The following is a 19,395-nucleotide window of genomic DNA, read 5'->3' as shown; positions in this document are numbered from 1 at the left end:
TATGAAATGACTAATTGGATATAATTGTGCTTGCTTTGTTAAATTATGGAAGAATTTGCTGTCTAAAAATAAAGAGTCCATAAATATAAAGTGTTACTAACATAAGGCCAAAAACAACAAACAATAAAATATTAAAAGTGAAGCTAACAAACTGTAAAACCAAAATAAAGGCTGGAAAGATCCCTACAAATGTAATGAGAGTTCCTTCATTTACCAAACTTCCTTTTATATTTTTATGAAATTTAGCATTTCATCACCCTTAACTACCCTGGTTGCTCTTCTTTAATAGCTTTTATGGGTGTCTTACAAGTTATTTTAGAAATTTTTCCTGAGGCAAATAGTCTTCTGTGAAGAACAGAACTGATAAAAGCCAACCGTGGTTTTCCCATTACTGTCTCTTAAATCCTCTCAACATTAAGCAGCAACTGGCAGATGGCAAGATCCAGAATTAATGAACTGACCAATGTCTAAGCACAGCCTGATTCTAATCAAAGTAGAAGGGTTCAATTTAAGTCCACTTTGTCCCTGTTTAGCTGTGAAATTTAGACACAGTCCTGGGTTAAGACTATCCCTGTGACCCAGAACTAAACTGTCTAAATATTCAATGGCTATGAATCCATAAGGTTCACTTAGCACACCACAACCGACTAGATTTTCTCAGAAAGGGACAGACAGACCTCATACAAGAGTTTTTGCTTCCTTTGCCCTTAACAAATCAGATATGATTGAGGGAAAGAAACTGCAAAAGGGATTCACCATTCTACTATCAAAAAAAGAAAAGTTAAAAGTATGTTAAATGGAAAAAATTTTTTCTTCCTGTTTCCCTGAATACAAGGGTTAGCGACTCTAGCTGATTAGATAAAACTCTCAAGGCCCAAAGAAACCAGGTATAGGCTAGAGGACAAGTTTATCCTATAAAATTAACAAATGAGATAAGCTAAAAGAAAATGAAAAGAAAAAAGCAAATTGTTTAAAGCCACAGGTATTTTTAGCTGACTAACTTAAATGTGAATGAACAAATCCTAAAAGAATAACTTTCCCTTTTTCCTTAATAAACCACAGATTTAAAGTATTTCAGAAATAAATTTAAAGTGTTTATGCTATCAATAATAACACATTCTAAAAATAATATATTTACCATATGTTATTGGTCCTCTGTTGATACAGCTCACAGGGAAGAAGAATCAAATTTCTCCTTACTTAAAAGAAACCGTTTAATTCATAATGATGGTACTTAACATCACTTTGTTTTCATATCAAGAATTTCTCTATTGTGAATGAATTCTGTCATTAAGGGTAACCTCCCTATTCATGTTAAAGGAAAACACTGAGGTGTCAATTGTAGGTCATCATTTTTCTTACTGTTTTCAGTTCTTTCCCAATTTTTTTTATTTACCTTATTCAATAACAGTGTTTTCCTAATATCAGTCCCTTTATTAAAGTGAGGAAAATAATATTAAAATGGCTCTTCCAAAGATAAATGGAAATTAACAACTACTTAAAGATAAAAAAAGGAACACCAAACTAAATAAACTAAATAACCTGTATCCTCAGCCATTTCTCCTCATTTACATCTTGTGTATTAAGCATATACAGTTTTTAGAAGAACACACTATACTAAGTAAGCCCTCAATCTATGTGACTAACACAGATTCTAAGTTCAAGTGGAATGCTATTTCAGAATTTTCTTAAATAACTGTCAAGAAGAAGTGATAATCACATTATCACACAGAAACAAAAAAAAGCAATTTTTTCATGCTAAAAATTTCTTCTGATTAACATTGGTTAAAGTAAAAGATAAGGTAATATATTAACTTCTGCAGCTCAAGTTAATAAATAACAAAGATCAGGACAACTATATTTAAACAAGCCTACAAATTTCAGAGTACTGTAAGACACACCATTACATTCTAGTTTAGAAAGCTATTAAAATAACAAGTTTTACTCAAAATGGTAAATAGGTATATTTAAATAAATACACACATGCACACACAGAAAGAGAATATAACTGCCAACCACAGTGCTAACCCCTTGTCACTTATTGAATAAGTGATTCAGAGTAAGATTAGGAAACTAACATCCTTCTCTGGCTTCAGCTCTCCTATCTTTAAAGTGGGAAAAATATTTTACTAATAAATACATTATGGTATATGAAAAAGCTCACAGGATAATTAGAGAAGAACTAAGGCCAAAAATTAAAAAATCAAAAATTATTATAAACCCAAACTAGAATTTATCAGATGCTAACTTTTAAAAGAGAGAGAATAAGGGCAACTTAGAATATAGAAGGAAAATTAATTTTGTACAACTCATAATCAGTTTTACTTAGTTTTTGCCAAGAACTTCTGGTTAACATTAAAGTATGTTAAGAATAAGAAATGTCTGGAGCAACAGAGCAAATGCAGTTACACATTTCTTTAGCCTCAAAACTTTCACTAACAAGTAGAGTCATTTTTCACAGACACCACAAGGCCTGTTAAATAGAAACTCTTAAATAAGTAATGTGCAATCATTTTGTACTTTGCCGGAAATAACGACTCCACAAACCTGAAATCCAGAAATTCAATTTCAACCTCAACTGCCATAGAGATATATGTGAAACACCTTCACATTTGAAGATGCAAGAGTTTATGCAGTAACAAAATGGGAGTAACATGTAACAATGATTTACATTTTGAAGAAATATTTCTAAAATGTGCAAACATCTAAGGGGAATTATTCTCATTCATCCTTGTGTTACTATAGTCTTAAAATACTACTTGACCAACTATACAGAAAGTTTGTTTCACTTATAGAATACATAAAAAGATAGTTCTCAAATAATTAGCACCAAATTCATGTTAGTTCATGTATAAAATTATCACAGGTATAATTATGAAAACAATACATTAAAATATACAAAAAACAAAGCAACAACCATCATGACATGGTTCTTAAAATTCCAAACTTAAAAGGTATACATTACATTGTACCCTGAAGGTAAACAAATACCACGAAGAAAAAAAAAAACTCCTCTTATACAAAGAAAGCATCACTGAGTCCAAGATTAGTTGCAGTGCCCCAATTAAGAACTCTTCTAATTTAGGCAGCCTTGGACTACCTTCAGATATCATCATTTTTAAATAAAACATACTACAGGATCTGGAGCATTTTCTGAAGTACAAACAAGTAGATTCAGATTCAGAAACTACAACTGGAATTCCAAAATTCTAGTCCTCCAACTCAAGTTACTTAAATCATGTTGAATATTTAAAAGATTGGTTGAGCAGGACTTAATAGCTGCAGAATAAAGAGAAGACAACCAACTAAAAAGGTTTTATACTGTTATTGATAATTAGAATACTGAATGTACAGCATTATCCCCCATAAAATTTTCTAAAATACTAAAAAAGTAAATAATTTATTTGGATCAATAAATGAAACATAAAAAAACTGCTCAAAATTTAGATTTAACCCTTTCAAATTGATGTCAATGACAACTATGAGACCCTGCAGTATTTCTATCTCCAAATCAAAAGTTAGGTTAAAAATATGGCAAGCTTTAATTATAAAGACAAATATGAGTTCAAATAAGACACAGTTAAGAAATTACAAAAATAACCATCCAGGAAACTGAAAAGTATCTGAAAACCTGATTTTAAAAAACTTAATGCCATTTCACAGTTAAATAATGCATTCAATAAGTAACTTAAAAGCAAGCAAATAATCAATAAAGGTACTAAGACTATGTGAACATTAAAGGAATAAATGGTATTCCATCTATTCTAAGGTATTCTTAGAATTCACATTTAACATCTCTGAAATTGAGACAGATGTCAACCTGGCTTAAGCTGGGTTCTTGCAGAAAAGATTACTTTTTCTTCTGCGAGTCACCTAGGGGCACTATAAATCTGAGACAACTCTCAGTTCTCTTAGAGGTCTCTTCGGACACTACTGGCAGCATGAGTTCAGGCTGCAAACCAAATCGGTGCTGGCTGATAGTTCCAATTCTCAGAGATTTTTTTTTCTTAACTCCCTCCACTCAGTGCCAAAGTTGAGACATGGATTTTTCTCTTCTGTCCCTTTCTCTGGAAGGTTTATTTCTCATTTACTTTTACACAAAGGGTGCAGCCCTTCAGTGTCCCAACTTTGTAATAGGATCTCTTTTAGACTCCCCAACTTGGATTTTTGTTTCCCTCAGCAGCACATAAAAAAATGGTGCATCTTAAAATTAGAATTAATCTTAGAATTAATCAAATATGGTAAATCAAATGCAACTGCCTCTTCCTAATACAATGATAAAAGTAAAGACAGCAATATTAAACAATAAAAAAAAGAAAATAAAAATGAAGTTGTAAATACCTGTCATTTGTATACACTCTCAAAGGTCTTCTATCAAAATCACTTTCATATCTAAACCTCTCATCCATTTCTTCACTTACTTCAGGATCATGATCTGGTCTATACTGTCTATCAAAAGCACGATACTCATTAAACCTGAAAAATCTTCTATCTGCAATGTCAGTCTTGTTTGCAAACTGCTGATGGCTTTTATTGGAAACGCCCACTTCTTCATTAGTTTTTTTAATAATTCTTGTATTCCTCAATTCAATTGCATCATCTAATTGTCGATATCTGTCCTCCTCTAGTCGCCTTTGGTTTAGAAGCTCTTCATATGCCTCTGAAGGAATTAACACATCTCTCCTAGGACCCTCAGAATTTTTGCAGGATGTTTCTATTTGTGAAGGTAAATCAGGCTTAACTTGACTAACAGGATTTTTATTTCTTTCACTCTTGGGCTGTTCAGTTTCCAAAGAAAAAAGAAAAAAAAAACAGGTCGGAATGAGACAGTATTGTTAAAAGTAATTAAACCCTCAAATACTGCTTAGTCTATTTTTCATCTAATTCTGATGCTTTATCACCCATAAGAAAAATCTTACCTTTGGAAAAAAAGTTCTATAAAACTTGATAAATATCAAATAGACAGGCAATAGTAATATGGATAAGTAGTTATAAAAAGACAGGATAAACTAAAAGCAAATTCCTATTCCAGGCAATATTAGACCTGTTTTGGCTGTTGAATACTTTTGCTTCAAAACATTTCAAGTTAAATTCTTTCTTGACATGAAGAATACTGGACATGGTAAAATTTAAGGTCCTAGTGACATCAACCATCCTTGAATTTGGGAAAAAAATATAGCTGGAAATTAATGTGAAAATTACTTTAAAATAAAAAGTAAACAAAAATCACTTATTTAATAAAACTCACCTCTAAAATTAAATCCCCTAAATAAAAAACCTAAAGAGTAGAGTAAGTTCCTCAATATGAGATAAAAGTTTCCAAGACTAAATACTTAAATGTCTGTGTTTGTTATAATTTGGCTTAATTTTTTGTGCATTTAGATAAAAACCAAATGAAACATCTAAAAGATAAAAAAAAAAAAATGCCTTTCAAGTACAAAATATTCAACCTGTGATATTAAAGAATTTACTTTCAAGATAACACCTACCTCAGTACTCTTTTCTATCTGTCTGAACTTTCCATTGTATTCTTCCTTGTCCCTGAGAAACTGATTGTATTCTTTGTTGCGTTCAAGTTTCAATCTTTCCTTAAAATAGAAATTAAAAGGCAGGCAATGTTACTTTCAACTCAAGGAAAAAGCACCTTAACGTAAACTCAGAATTTCAAATCTGATTCACACAAATCAAGGATCTTACCCAGTATCAAACTTTACTAATCACCTAAAGGACAGAAGAAATTGCAAGGCACGGGAGAAGCAGAAAGAGGTTCAAGACCACCAAAGCAGCTCCCTAGGTCCCTTCTCGCCACGTTATAGCCCACATTACTACATACTTTGGTCCAGATTAATATGTGAGGTCTCCAAGAGAAGAGAACTGCTTCATTTCTGAAACGTTTACATTTTCTACTCCAGTTGTTACTTAGATGACATCTTCCAAGGAGCCAAGCAGGTTCCATAAATCCATGGACTTGAGGTTTGTGTACTATAAGCAATTCTAAACAAACCAGGCATATCCTGACAAAAGTATTCCACAGATAAATTTCTCTCACTAGCAAATACAATTCATGTGTTCACCAGGAGGTGTGTCACTAGCATGTTTACAAGGATATTTGATGGGGATACCTTCCTTTTTTCTCTCTCAGGGGCATCCACCATCCCCAGCCCCCCACCCTATTCCAGAAAGATAAAAATCAGATCACAGGTCTCCTGCTAACCATTCCCTTCCCAATCTTAAGTAAGGATCCTCATTATATTTTAAACTTGAAAAAATAAAATTATCATAGACGCTAAAATCATACGATGGAAATGTTCTACTGAAACACAAATATGTTATTTTAGGAAATGTTCTTAACCCCTAATACCTCCAACGCTACTGAAACAATACAACCTAAAAAATTACTAAAGAAGTTATTTTCTGTCTTTTGAAACTAATATGCCCTTTTTGTCCAAACTGGCCATTTTGTCTTATATACCATTTCACGATCTCTGTTCTACCTTCGGAATTAGATCTCTATAAGATGTGTATAGCACTTTATCACTACACCTCTAAAGAGTATGCACATCTATTTGTGAAGTGAAAGAAAATATATTCAAATAGTCCCAGATCCAAACCCACATAAAATCTCAGTATACTTTAACATCCAGTAGTCTCACTGATAAAATGTGTCATAATATAAATTTTTTTTTTTTGGTAGAATCCAATGGATTTTTAATTTTTTTTTTTAATTTTAAATCTTCATTTTATTGAGATATATTCACATACCACGCAGTCATACAAAACAAATCATACATTCGATTGTTCACAGTACCATTACATAGCTGTACATTCATCACCTAAACCAATCCCTGACACCTTCATTAGCACACACACAAAAATAACAAGAATAATAATTAAAGTGAAAAAGAGCAATTAAAGTAAAAAAGAACACTGGGTGCCTTTGTTTGTTTGTTTGTTTCCTTCCCCTATTTTTCTACTCATCCATCCATAAACTAGACAAAGGGGAGTGTGGTCCTTATGGCTTTCCTAATCCCATTGTCACCCCTCATAAGCTACATTTTTATACAATTGTCTTCGAGATTCATGGGTTCTGGGTTGTAGTTTGATAGTTTCAGGTATCTACCACCAGCTACCCCAATTCATTAGAACCTAATAACTCAGAAAGCAATGATGAAAAATTATGAACAATTAACTGTAACTAAATATAGCAAAAGTATTAACATATTAAAGAAACACCTTTGTCACATTACATGGTTACAAATATAATGTTCAATTTTTTTAAGAGGATAAGTAGAAACATTTCAGATTTTTGAAAAAGACATTTAAGTATGAGAAATGATGCTACCTTTTGTTTGCATTTTAATCAGGACTATGATTTTGATGCTTCAGAAAACTGCTACCCACAATGACTATTCCTATACACCTACCTTGGCAGATAACCTCTCACCAATAGGAAGAGAAACTCCCAGAGTAGATGGATCTGTTTCACACGTAGACAGAAAATTTTTCTGTATACATACACATTAAAAATATATATTACCTAATTGCCTTTATAAAATATATTCCATAAATGTCTCTTTACATTCTATATTCTTAACCATTACATTATGCAGAGCAAAAGAAATGGATGGAGATGAACACAGAAACCACAAATTTATAGACACTATACTAAACGTAATTAGAAAAAAAAGCAATTTTCTTCCAATTAGGCCTTAATTTTCATTTGCAATACATATATATCTACTGATCCAAGATGCAAAAGTCATGGGAAAAAAGAAAGCTGTTTTCCAATTTATACTCCACATCTAAGCATATATTCCTTCATTCTCAGTGCCCTATTGTTCTTTTATTCTTAAGGCAAATTTAAATTTTCTCACCAATATCCTCAAGCATATGGCAGTAATGCTTTTTTTTCCCCTGCAATTTCATGGGTGGATAGCTACTGAAATGCCAAAGATATCAACCATGAACGTTGTTTGTTTCTGTATCTCTCCATTCTTTTTCATCAGACACTTAGGAAATGCAGTGTGGCAGACAGAGCCTGAGAATAGGAGTCCAAGAACCTGGCTCCACTCCTAGCCTCAAGGCTTATTAGTTGTGTAACACTGAGCAAATCACTTAACCTCTCTGGTACAGATTCTCTCCTTCTGTAAAATGAGAATGTACCTGCTCTGCCTACCTACCAAAGCTGGTATAAGAAAAATGGGGGACAAAAAGGGGGGATCTCTTTGAACACTATAAAGCAAACACAAGGGATCAGTAAAAAATATACGTGCTCTCCAACTTTCTGGCACTGCTACTTAGTAGTTGTATGATCTGGAATAAGTTATTAACTTCTCTGTCTCAATTTCGTCATATGTAAAACAAGGATAATGTCATCTACATCACTAGATTATGAGGATTAATCAATCAATACTCAAACTGTCTAGTTCCATGCCTTTTATGTATTCATTAACCACTAGATTATTAACCATTTAATACTTTCCAGGTACTAGTTTAGGGTGGTAGGGAGACAAAAATAAGCATACATGCTCCCTATATCCAAGAGATTTACAATTCAGTTTGGGGAACAGACATGTTCACAAATAACTACAAAACAATGTACTACTAACCGCCACAAAAGAGTGACTAATAAAACTGATTAATAAAGTTTCGTTAGTTCCAAATCTACAAATAAATTGTTACGAAAGTTAATTTGAAAATCAATTGCATGAAACTTTCAATTTATTTGCCTCTGGAAACATGACACATGTTCAACCCTTATATACCTGAATTACACTATAAACCTAATCATTTTATAGAATTATACATATATGGAAAACACACTCAAAGTTCCAATCCTGGGAAGACCGATATATAATATACTCATTTTTTCACTGGGCAATTCCTTCATCCCCAACACAGGTCTAGGATAAGTCTGAAATTTTCAATGAAATGAAAAAAATAAATAAATGATAAAGATAGCTTAGCAAAAGTTTCAAAAATCTGGATTTTAATCATTTGCTCATTCATTCAATATATATTGAGTGGCCACACTATTTGAAACATTCAGGACTCATCAGTGAAGAAAACAAAAGATCCCTGCTCTCATGAAGCTTACATTCAAGCAAGGGAAAACTGAAAACAAGAATATAATGAACAAGAACTGTATGGGGGTGTAAAAGGTGATAAGTACTGTGACAAAAAAATAAAAAGAAGAATGGGCTCAGGTAGTGCAGGCTTCTAGGGGATGGGGTGGGAAGAACAGAAATCCGGAGTTCCAGGTTGGACATGTTCAACTTAAGATGCCCATTAGATTTCCAAGTGAAGATGTAAAGTAGGCAGACAACTGGAGAGAAAAGATGGAAGTTCAAAAGAAGTCTGGGCTGGGGATATAAATTCATTAGTTCAATTTAAAAAGTGTTCTTGTTGCTGAAAATACATACTTCCTGCATTTTAAGATGATCAAGTGTCCTTTACTCTAAAAACCAGAGAGAAGATGATAGTTGTTTGTTTTAATGACTTCATAGCAAAATTAAAAGATTTTATTTTTCTTTTGAAGTTAAAAATGCATGTAATCCAAAAGCCTAGAAACCAAAAGTTCCAGAAGGAATAAGAATTGGACACTGTACACATTCCAGGGGTTAAGGAAGCCACTGTATGTAATCACAACCCTATAATCTATGCAATTTTCTTTTTCTCTTGCTTTCCCTTCCACTCCCACCTTCTCAGATGTCAACCAAAGACTGCCTCTTTCCCTGATCCACTGAAGGTTCTTTCCTATTTTCCTAAATACAGGACATAGCAATTTTAATGAATTTGACTGTATAGGAAAAATAAGAAAGATTTGTTTTTAATTTTAAGGAAATACTGCAAATTTTGAGAAATCTGGAAAAAAAAAATCTCAATAAGTTTTCCCCAGGATTCACTGTATCGTAAATATCTGACATTTCTTAGTTCCTCTACCACAACTCCTTTCTTGCTAAACCTACACCCAAATTCCTTTATGTTCCTTTGAATTTCAAGATCTGTTCTCTTTAATTTCTTTCTCTTTCACAGAGACATATTCTTAGAATGCCCTCCACCAACGAAATATTTAAACTGTAGTGTGAAGAATGGGTTGAGAATTACTGCTTTTTTCTAATCTTAGACTTAGGAAGTAATATAAAATCCACAAATGAAAATGATGGATATCTGATAACAGAGGAAACCCAACTCAGTTCCTTCATGGGATACGTAGTTAGGGTTCTGAAGAGTACAAGTGAAGAAATGAAACAGGACTTTGGATGAGACTGGGACAGCAAATGAAAAGAAAGGACATTTGTTAACTAAGCTAACTTTTACAAAGTGTCAACTACATTCCTGCCCCAACTTAGTAAAGACAACAAGTCAACTAAACAAATAACTCAATAATACATGAGGCCGTATGATAGAGAGAGGCACCCACGGTGCTATAAAATCAGGTGGGGGAGGGCAAGCAGCTCATCTAAACTGGAAGAGTCAGATTAAAAATTCTTCCAGAGGTGATAATATCTAAATTAAGTTTTAGCCAGGATAAAAGGAAGAAAGGAAATGGAAAAAAGAGAGAGAAAACTTTTTTTAAGCAAAGAAAGCTTAAAGCTCTTAAGGGAACCACAAGCAGCTCAGAAGGGAGAGATTTTAAGAGCACAACAATGAGGGGTCGGGGAGAGGAAGGATAATAAAGTACAAGGTGAGGGAGGCAAGCTAGGAGGTGAAAGACTGCTAAGAAATTTGAACTTTTATCCTGAAGGTCATGAAGAGACACTGAAGTATTTAAATCGGTAAGCGAAAAGTATCATTCCGGAAAGTAGTGTAGAGAATAGATGGAGAATTAGTGCAAGGAAATCAGTTTAAAAGCTACAGCGGGAATTTAAGACAGTGACAGCGAAGCATCTCACACTGCTTAACTTACTGTTCTTAACAGGCTGCTTAAGGAAGTATAATGTTTCACCACTGCCTGTCATACATATCATGTGAAAACTCTACTGCCTTCTAATCTGATCCTATCCTTTCTATCTATATCATTCCTTACTACTCCCCCCGCAAAAATCAAACCCATCAGGCTTGTAAACCTGTTATACCTCATCCATACAAAACTAAATCCACCTCCAAGTCCTTGTTCATTCTATAGTTCCCTCTGAAAAGCTTTCTCTCCTTGCCTCTCCCTCTAGAATATGCAAGTTCTACCTATCCTATAGTGCCTTACAAAATAACTCTATGAGGCCTATCCTTCTTATAGTTATTTTCTAAGTAGCATGAATCTTGTCACCAAAACTAGATTCTAAGTCACTTAAAGACAGGCTCCATATCTGACTCATTTTCATTATAAGCATTTAAAAAGTGTTGGTTCAAAGACAACTGGATGTGACATTCTTTTTAAAAACAGTTTTGTAAAACTAAAACACTGTTTCTCTTTGGTTTCCAATAGAAATGTACAAATGCATTCCACAAGATTTGGTGCAAAAATATCCAGTAATATAAATCCTGGCAACATACAAGTTTTCAAAAACACCATAGAAAATTGTGAATATTATCCTATTTTTGTGTGTGTGATTAGTATAATTTGAAGAAAGACTAGCATGCTGAAAGCAAATGGATTTACAATAGCTGCACAATATTTATAAAGAATGCATAAGAAAGCAACAAAACAAATGCAAAGCAGGAATCAAAAAGAATGCTTGACTATATTAATGGAAAATCACACAATATAGACTGTCATTTTGCTAAAAGCATGGATACAACATGGTACCATTCAAAAGTCTCAAAATCACAAATGAACTATTTTTCTAATTGATTTGAGAGCAGCAATCTCATAAATGAAAAAAATTGCAAGCTACTAGATCTAAAAAAAAAAAAAAAACAAAAACTGAAGGAGAACATTCTGCAGGCAACCCCTACCTTTCTTTTTGCTTGTGTAATACCCTAAAGTCAAGGGAAACAACCATTGATAAAGTATATTCAGCTGAAGTCCTTTCTCTCCATGTACAAATCAGAATAAATTTATGAGACCATTTGTCCAGTTGGAACAAATATTTTAAAGCAGTGAAAAACTAAGTATCTTGGGATGACTAGAAACATCATGATTGTTTAAAATAATTTTATAAACTAAAAAAATTAAATTGCATTTTAAAATTTATAACAAATCTTTAGTTTAGCTGTTAGATAATTTAAGAAAATATACTTAAAACAGGGTTCTGCTAATTAGAACAGATTAAATCATAACGCAAAGACTGGCAGTTAAATGAATATGTTAAATGAAATGTTTTAAGCTTTAACATTTGACTCCATATGTCATTCTAATACATGGTTGGGAGGGGGCTGGAGGAGTAGGGAATCATAATTGGAAACCTTAATAACTTTACAGGAAACATGAATGAGAATTTATACTCTCATTTAAAATTAGAACCCACTACCCTCCTCCAAAGGTCAGGAGTCTGTGTTATTCCATGGTATCAGTTCACAGCACTGTTTTCTATCAATCAATGTTATATATGTTATGTGTGTGTACATGTACTTCATAGCATATTACTTAATTTTAACTACAACACCAAAAGTTCAAAGGTTTTGACCCCTTTGCTAGATACCACTAAGACCCTGAAACTAACACATGTGACTAAAGTCTAGGAAAGCAAATTTAAGAGTTGAATTCATAAACCTAAGACCTAACTAATTAATAGAACTCATTACCTGAGTAAGATAGCGTCTATAATCTTGCCGCAATTCTTCTTTTAGTTTATGTTTCTTTCGTTCATAGTCTTCCCCAAGTGGTAAACTTAATCCATAATCAATTCCTAGAAAGAAAACAACTTCTTAAGTGATATATTCCATTTTCAAACAAATCTCAATGAGTTCTACCTCCTGTAAGAGAGCACAGAAAAAAGGAACACAACAGTATTGATTCTGAGACGGGAACCAGGATGAAAATTTTTTCATTTAAAATGTTTCACTAGGTAATACAATCCCAGAGAGGAAAATATCTCTCCCACCCATGAACCCCAGCCACCCACGTTCTCCTGCCAGAGAAAACCAACGTCACATATTTGTGTGTCTCCCTCCAGAAATATTGTATGTACCAATAAACAGATATATTTACATTTTTCTCCCCTTAGAAAAATGGTTCTGCACTGTTCTGCATCTTGCTTTTTCAAGGATAGCAAAATAAAGCAAAGAAAAGCTGATGACCTTTACATTGTCACCTAAACTCTAATTTCTATACAAGTGAACACCTACAACTTTAAAGTATCTGTTTTTCAGTCTGGGAAAATTAACTTACTTTTTTCTTTTTTACCATACAAAAATATCCTTGCTACAATATTTCAGAGGAAAAATAATTAGGGCCACACATGACTCAAGACTGAAATTTCCAAAATCCTTTCCATTTAAACCATCAATTACAATTTCATATAAATGGATGTTAATTTTTAAAGAAAAACTTCAATTTTGAGTAGTGTTTCCATATACAGAATAAAAAAATCAAATTACATTTTGGAGTGATAAAAATGTTTTAAAACTAGGGTATGGTAATAGGTGCACAATTATAAACATAGTTAAAAATACTGAATTGTACAGTTTAAAGAGGTAAACTTTATAGCACATAAATCATACCTCAAAAAAGTTGAAAATCTAATTACACAGTTTTCAAATATTTTAATAGTAAAATACTTTATCAAGAAGCACTGATACCAGATGAGTAGCCTTCAGCTTTCAGAAGCACCTCTCCCTTTCTTTAGTACTGCTTATATAATTCCATAGAATAAAAAATTATCATTTCTAAACAAAATGAAATGTTTCTTTAGAGATACAGCTACAAGGACTATAGATGCAGTAACTGCAGTTGATGAATCATCATCATGGATCTCAAAATTATTGTGCCTTATTCCTCACAGTGCAGCTAAACGATGGGAACTTGTATCACTGCTCTATTGTGTATCACTGAAATACTTCATGGCGGGGGGGAGTGAAAGTAGTATAGATGTCCCCTTTTGGCTCACTGAGAAGCACCACAGAGGCTGGCAAGAACAAGTGTCTTACAAAAGGTGTCAAAAAAGGAGCCAAGAAGAAAGTGGTTGATCCATTTTCTAAGATTGGAATGATGTGAAAGCACCAGCAATGTTTAATATAAGAAATATTGGGAAAACACTAGTTATAAGGACTCAAGGAACCAAAATTGCATCTGATGGCCTTAAGGGTCGTGTTTTTGAAGTGAGCCTTGCTGACCTGCAGATGATGAAGTTGCATTTAGAAAATTCAAGCTAATTACGGAGGATGTGCAGGGCAAAAACTGCCTAATCAACTTCCATGGCATGGATCTTACCCGTGACAAAATGTGTTCCATGGTCAAAAAATGGCAGACCATGATTGAAGCTCATGCCGATGTCAAAACTACCAATGGTTATTTGCTTCATCTGTTCTGTGTTGGTTTTACCAAAAAACGCAACAATCAGATCTGGAAGACCTCTTATGCTCAGCACCAACAGGTCCGCCAAATCTGGAAAAAGATGATGGAAATCATTACCCGAGGGGTGCAGACAAATGACTTGAAAGAAGAAGAAGGAATAAATTGATTCCAGACAGCATTGGCAAAGACATAGAAAAGGCTTGCCAATCTATCTATCCTCTCCATGATGTGTTTTTTAGACAAGTAAAAATGCTGAAGAAGCCCAAGTTTGCATTGGGAAAACTCATGGAGCTTCACAGTTAAAGTAGTAGTTCTGGAAAAGCAACCGGAGATGAGACAGGTGCTAAAGTAGAACGAGCTAATGGTTACGAGCCGCCAGCCCAAGAATCTGTTTAAAATTCAGACAAAATAGTCGTATTTGTGAAAATAATATATATATAAATAGATGTCTTGATTTTTATAGAATACTAAATTCTACTTTTCACCACAAGCACCATGGAATTCTCTTAATAAACACTTCTGGCCTATTTAACTCCTGGCTAATGGAAGATAACGGAGGCTTCTTTAGGGACACCTTTCACTCAAGCTCCGGAATCTGTTCAGAAGCACCCAAAGCATTCATATGCTTGGGATTTGAAATCATTTTAGGAAAGATTTTCTTTCTTCACAAAAGAATCTAAATCTTATTTTTAAAGTCATAGAATTTAAGCCTAAGGAAATAAATCATTTGGATTCTCATGTTCAGAATGGAGCATCACATATGATACTAAACTATAAAATCCATAAAGGAAGGTCCACACTTTATTCAACTTTATATCGCCTCCCACACAACTTGTATCCAAGAAATGTACACTGAATACATGAGTGACTGCCTAAGCATAAGGAAAGAGAAGAAAGAAAAGAATATACTATTCTTAATACTTCGTTTCTGCTTTTAGAAGTCTGCATAGAGGAAGCTTACTAACCAGTTACCAAAGTGACATCTCTCTAGTCACACAGGGTCACAATGGATGATCTATTATGTCAAGGAGAAAAAGACAATGCCACATGAAGCAGCCCCCATATGCTCTGCCTTCCTGCACGGGGAACAAGCAATTTCCAACTTTCAGAAAAGCCATGTGGTTAAGGTAGCTCTTACTATTGTTTTTCAGTTCTGCTTGGCAGGTTTACGTGGAAGAATGGAAAGGAAAACGTGATTCATTTTCATTTGTAAATTACTGCTCATACTAAGTTCACTTTTAGTTATCAAGAGCATTTGCTTTTTATTATGGATTCATATAGTATTTGTAATAATTGTTGTAGCAGACAATTAACAATATATAATGCCTGCAGAATTATTTAGAATTCTATTAACTTAAGGTTTAGTCAACAGAAAATACTGTTTAATTTTTATTTTTGTCATCAGTACCAACATAGCATTAGAGGTAGGCCAGAGAAATAAAATTTAGAACCGTATGGAACAATTTAAATATTCTATTCATTTTAAATGATGCATTAATGATGACATCTCAACTGACTTACGGAGCTAAGAAACATAGTAAGACTTACTTATTCAGCAGCTGTCTTCAGATGGTTCTAGTAGCAAGTAAAACATTAATGTCATTTTAGGGTCATCTGAAGTGATGTCACTTCACCAAGTATAACATCAGTGACCCTAAGATAATTAACATTATGCTTCAGAACCACAAGTATTTGGTTTCTGTAGCAACAGTAGGTCAAATAAACTATTTAAACCTAAAGTATATAAACTTTAAAAACATTCATTTAACTTTTAACACTGATAATGATTGTTTATAAAAAATTACCAAGGAACATTTACTTTCCTCTTTTCATTATTATATCACCATGAGAAGGCTTTAAGTAAAAACAATCAAAAGACAAATCATAGGAAATAATAAGCCTTTACATAAACAGGAGACTTATCAAGAAATAGGATTATTTTAACCAGGGAAAACAATGTACTATGTATATGTATTAGTAAAAAGGACTCAGGTGATTTGAACAAACTGAACAGAGGAAAAAGTGTCTGGGATTTGGCTTGTAATAAGATAAACCTAAGACTAAATATCCTAAAAAGACTGATAACTAAAAGCACAATTAAAAATAAGTAAAAACATCAACAATCTCCTTTTGTCTACTTCCCAAAATTTTTACATTAAATGTAATTTTTACCTCAATCTAAACTCTAGGGCTTCTCTGTAATATAAAATCCTGGAGTTAATTCCTTCCGTATATTATTTTTTAATTACAATACAATTTTTCCTTACAAGTCTTTCTTTTCCAAATTTCTATAAGCACAATTATACTTCAAATGGCACAATGAATTTTTAGAATATCACATAATCTTTAGTAACAAGAGTAACATTTCTTTATCTTACTTTGGTAATCTATAATCTGTTTGTTGAATTCCAAAATAATGAATTAATTACAGGAAAGAATAAATCTCGTGAATCTTGGAGCCTGAAATGCTGATCAATGGCATTATTGATACAGCATCAGAGACAACCTAGAAGTGGTGGGTAAGAACGCCTAGGGATTACAGATATAGAAGATGGATTCCTGGAGTACCCGCAGTTTAGAACTAAAGGAGGTGAAAAGGAACCCAAAAAAAAAGGGTGAGGAGAGTGTCTGAGTCCCTAAGACCACCCCCAGGCTTGGTGATTCACTAAGACTCTCACAGGCACAGAAGTCATTATACTCTGATGATGGTTTATTACAGTGAAAGGATATGTTTTATGAACAATATATGTTTTATATACATGTGTGTTATGTTTTATAATGTTTTATAAATAATCATTATCAGTGTTAAAAGGTAAATGAATGTTTTAAAGTTTATATACTTTAGGTTTAAATTTATATACTTCAGGTTAAAAGGAAATCAGCAGAGGAAAGGTAAATAGGGCAACGTCTGGAGGGAACCAAGTATAAACTTCCAAAGAAGCCACACTGCTTGTACAAACAGTTTAGATACAATAAGCCACTCTTATCTTTTAGGGAAAGTTTTACATCAGTGTAGGGAACTGTTTACTAGCTGTTTCTAGACATCAGCCAAGGCCCATCTTTGTAAGCAGGCCTCTTTAATGACAGGCAGTGTCACACCTGTTATGTTAACTTTTCTGCACAAGAAGGAACTTGTAAGGCAGGAGGAAAACCAAAGAGCAGCCCATAAAACCAAGCAAAGAAAATATTTCTAGAAGGAAATGATCAACATGTCAAATGGAGTAGATAGTTGAAAAAGTTGAGATTTGAGAACTGACCCTAAATGTAGCTATGTCGGGGGCTTTATTGAGGTTAAAAAAAAAATCTGTGTAGGTGGAGCAGTATAAAAGAAAGCACAACTGGAGTAGGTTTAAGAAAGACTGAGGCTCGGATAAAATCCATATGATTTTTTTTTTAAGCACTGTTGGATTCAATTTGCAAGTATTTTGTTTAGGATCGTCGCACCTATAATCATCTAAGAGAAATTGGTGTTTAATTTTATTTTCTTGTAGTATCTTTATGTGGCTTTAGCACTAGGGTAATGTCCTCATACAATGAATTAGGTAGTGTTCCCTTCTCTTCAGTTTTCTGGAAAGGTTTGAACATGATTAGTATTAATTCTTCTTGTAATGAATGGTAGAACTCACCTGCGAAGACATCTGATCCTGAGCTATTCTTAGTTGGGAGATTTTTGAAGACTGATTCAATCTCTTTTCTTGGAATTGGTCTGTTGAGATTTTCTATTTGTTGCACAGTCAGTGTAGGTTGTTTGTGTGTTACTAGTAATTTGTCCATTTCACCTAGCTTGTCCAATTTATTGGCGTATCTATTTTCATAGAATCTCTTATGATCCTTTTTATTTCTGTGGGGTCACTAATATGCATAGAGGTATGACATGTTCCAGGATTATAATGTATGCAACTTAGTATCAAATTTTTCAAAATAGGTATATATATAATTAGATATAAAGATAGGTAAAGGATGGATAGACACAGATATAGATAAAATCATACAAAAAATGTGGCAAAATATTAAAGGCAGACAATAAAGGGGTATATTGGAGTTCTTTGTACTATGATATAATTTTTGTAACTGTCCATAACTTTAAAATTATTTTCAAAATAAAAGTTATAAAAATGAACCAAAAAAAAAAAAAAAAAGAGAGACTGAGGAAAGAGGAAATGGAGACAGTGGCTATAGGCAACTCTTCTGAAGCATTTTTCCATAAAGGAGAACTAAGAAATGGGAGTAGCTGGAGGAATTCAAAGGATTGATTTTTATTTTTATAAAATTGGGAGATACTATAGCAATGTTTATATTCTGGTGTAAATTATCTAGTTGAGAGGAAAGAATCTTATGATTCAGGTGAGGGGGAGAAATTATGAAATGATATTTTGAGTAAAAAGGGATGGGATCTATTATTTAAGCAGGACCACTAGTCTAAGGCACAAAGACAATTCACCTGTGATAACAGAAGGAAAAGGAGACTACAGAGGTACAGCTTTGAGTTGGCTGGAAGATGTGAGGGTGGAAAATGCGGCAAATTCTAATTGCTTCTATTTTTGAGCGGAACATAAAGTAAGACCACCATCTAAGGTCCATAGTAAGGAAGGATGTATGGTAGGTTTGAAGAGGAAAAGATGAAATAGTTGCCTAGGAGAGTGAGACAACAAATGGAATAGGGAAACTAGTAGAATCACCAACAGCATTTAGGGCCAACTTGGGCTTGGTAGTCCACTATTTTGAGGTTAGCACAGTTAAATGGTTCTGTGTATTCTCCATCCACGTTCACCTACATAGGTACAGACACACAACAGGCACAAAACTAGATGTAACCAGAGTTGAAAATTTTCCAAATAAAAGGAAAGAGGCAAGAAAGATGAAGGGGAGAGGAAGTAAGATGGCAAAATAGAAAGGAGTGGAATTTAGTTAGTCCCCTGAAGCAACCAATAAACAACCAGGAACAACTAGTAAATAATTTGGAATAACTGCTGAAGGACAACTGTGATTGTCCACACATG

The 19,395-nt window shown here is 33.5% G+C and overlaps 1 protein-coding gene across 7 annotated transcripts in view; it reads right to left on the bottom strand.

Moving 5' to 3' along the window:
- Positions 1–19,395, bottom strand: part of CSPP1 (centrosome and spindle pole associated protein 1) — a 169,974-nt gene that overhangs the window by 115,863 nt on the left and 34,716 nt on the right. For 4 of the 7 annotated variants that reach the window (XR_005211589.1, XM_037802572.1, XM_037802575.1 and 1 more), the window contains exons 4-8: positions 14,312–14,485; positions 12,685–12,788; positions 7,425–7,505; positions 5,490–5,588; positions 4,342–4,778 (exon numbers count right to left, since the gene is read on the bottom strand). Coding sequence is in view for 6 of the 7 variants with exons in the window: in XM_037802572.1 (XP_037658500.1) it covers positions 4,342–4,778; positions 5,490–5,588; positions 7,425–7,505; positions 12,685–12,788; positions 14,312–14,485 (895 nt within the window). In the remaining variant the exon portion in view is untranslated. The remainder of the gene's footprint in view (positions 1–4,341; positions 4,779–5,489; positions 5,589–7,424; positions 7,506–12,684; positions 12,789–14,311; positions 14,486–19,395) is intronic. The other 3 variants (XM_037802571.1, XM_037802573.1, XM_037802574.1) reach the window with 3 other exon arrangements.

The sequence above is a fragment of the Choloepus didactylus genome, chromosome 14, assembly GCF_015220235.1.
Source record: "Choloepus didactylus isolate mChoDid1 chromosome 14, mChoDid1.pri, whole genome shotgun sequence".
In the NCBI taxonomy this organism is placed as follows: Eukaryota; Metazoa; Chordata; class Mammalia; order Pilosa; family Megalonychidae; genus Choloepus; species Choloepus didactylus.
This window is presented reverse-complemented; position numbering and strand designations above follow the sequence as displayed.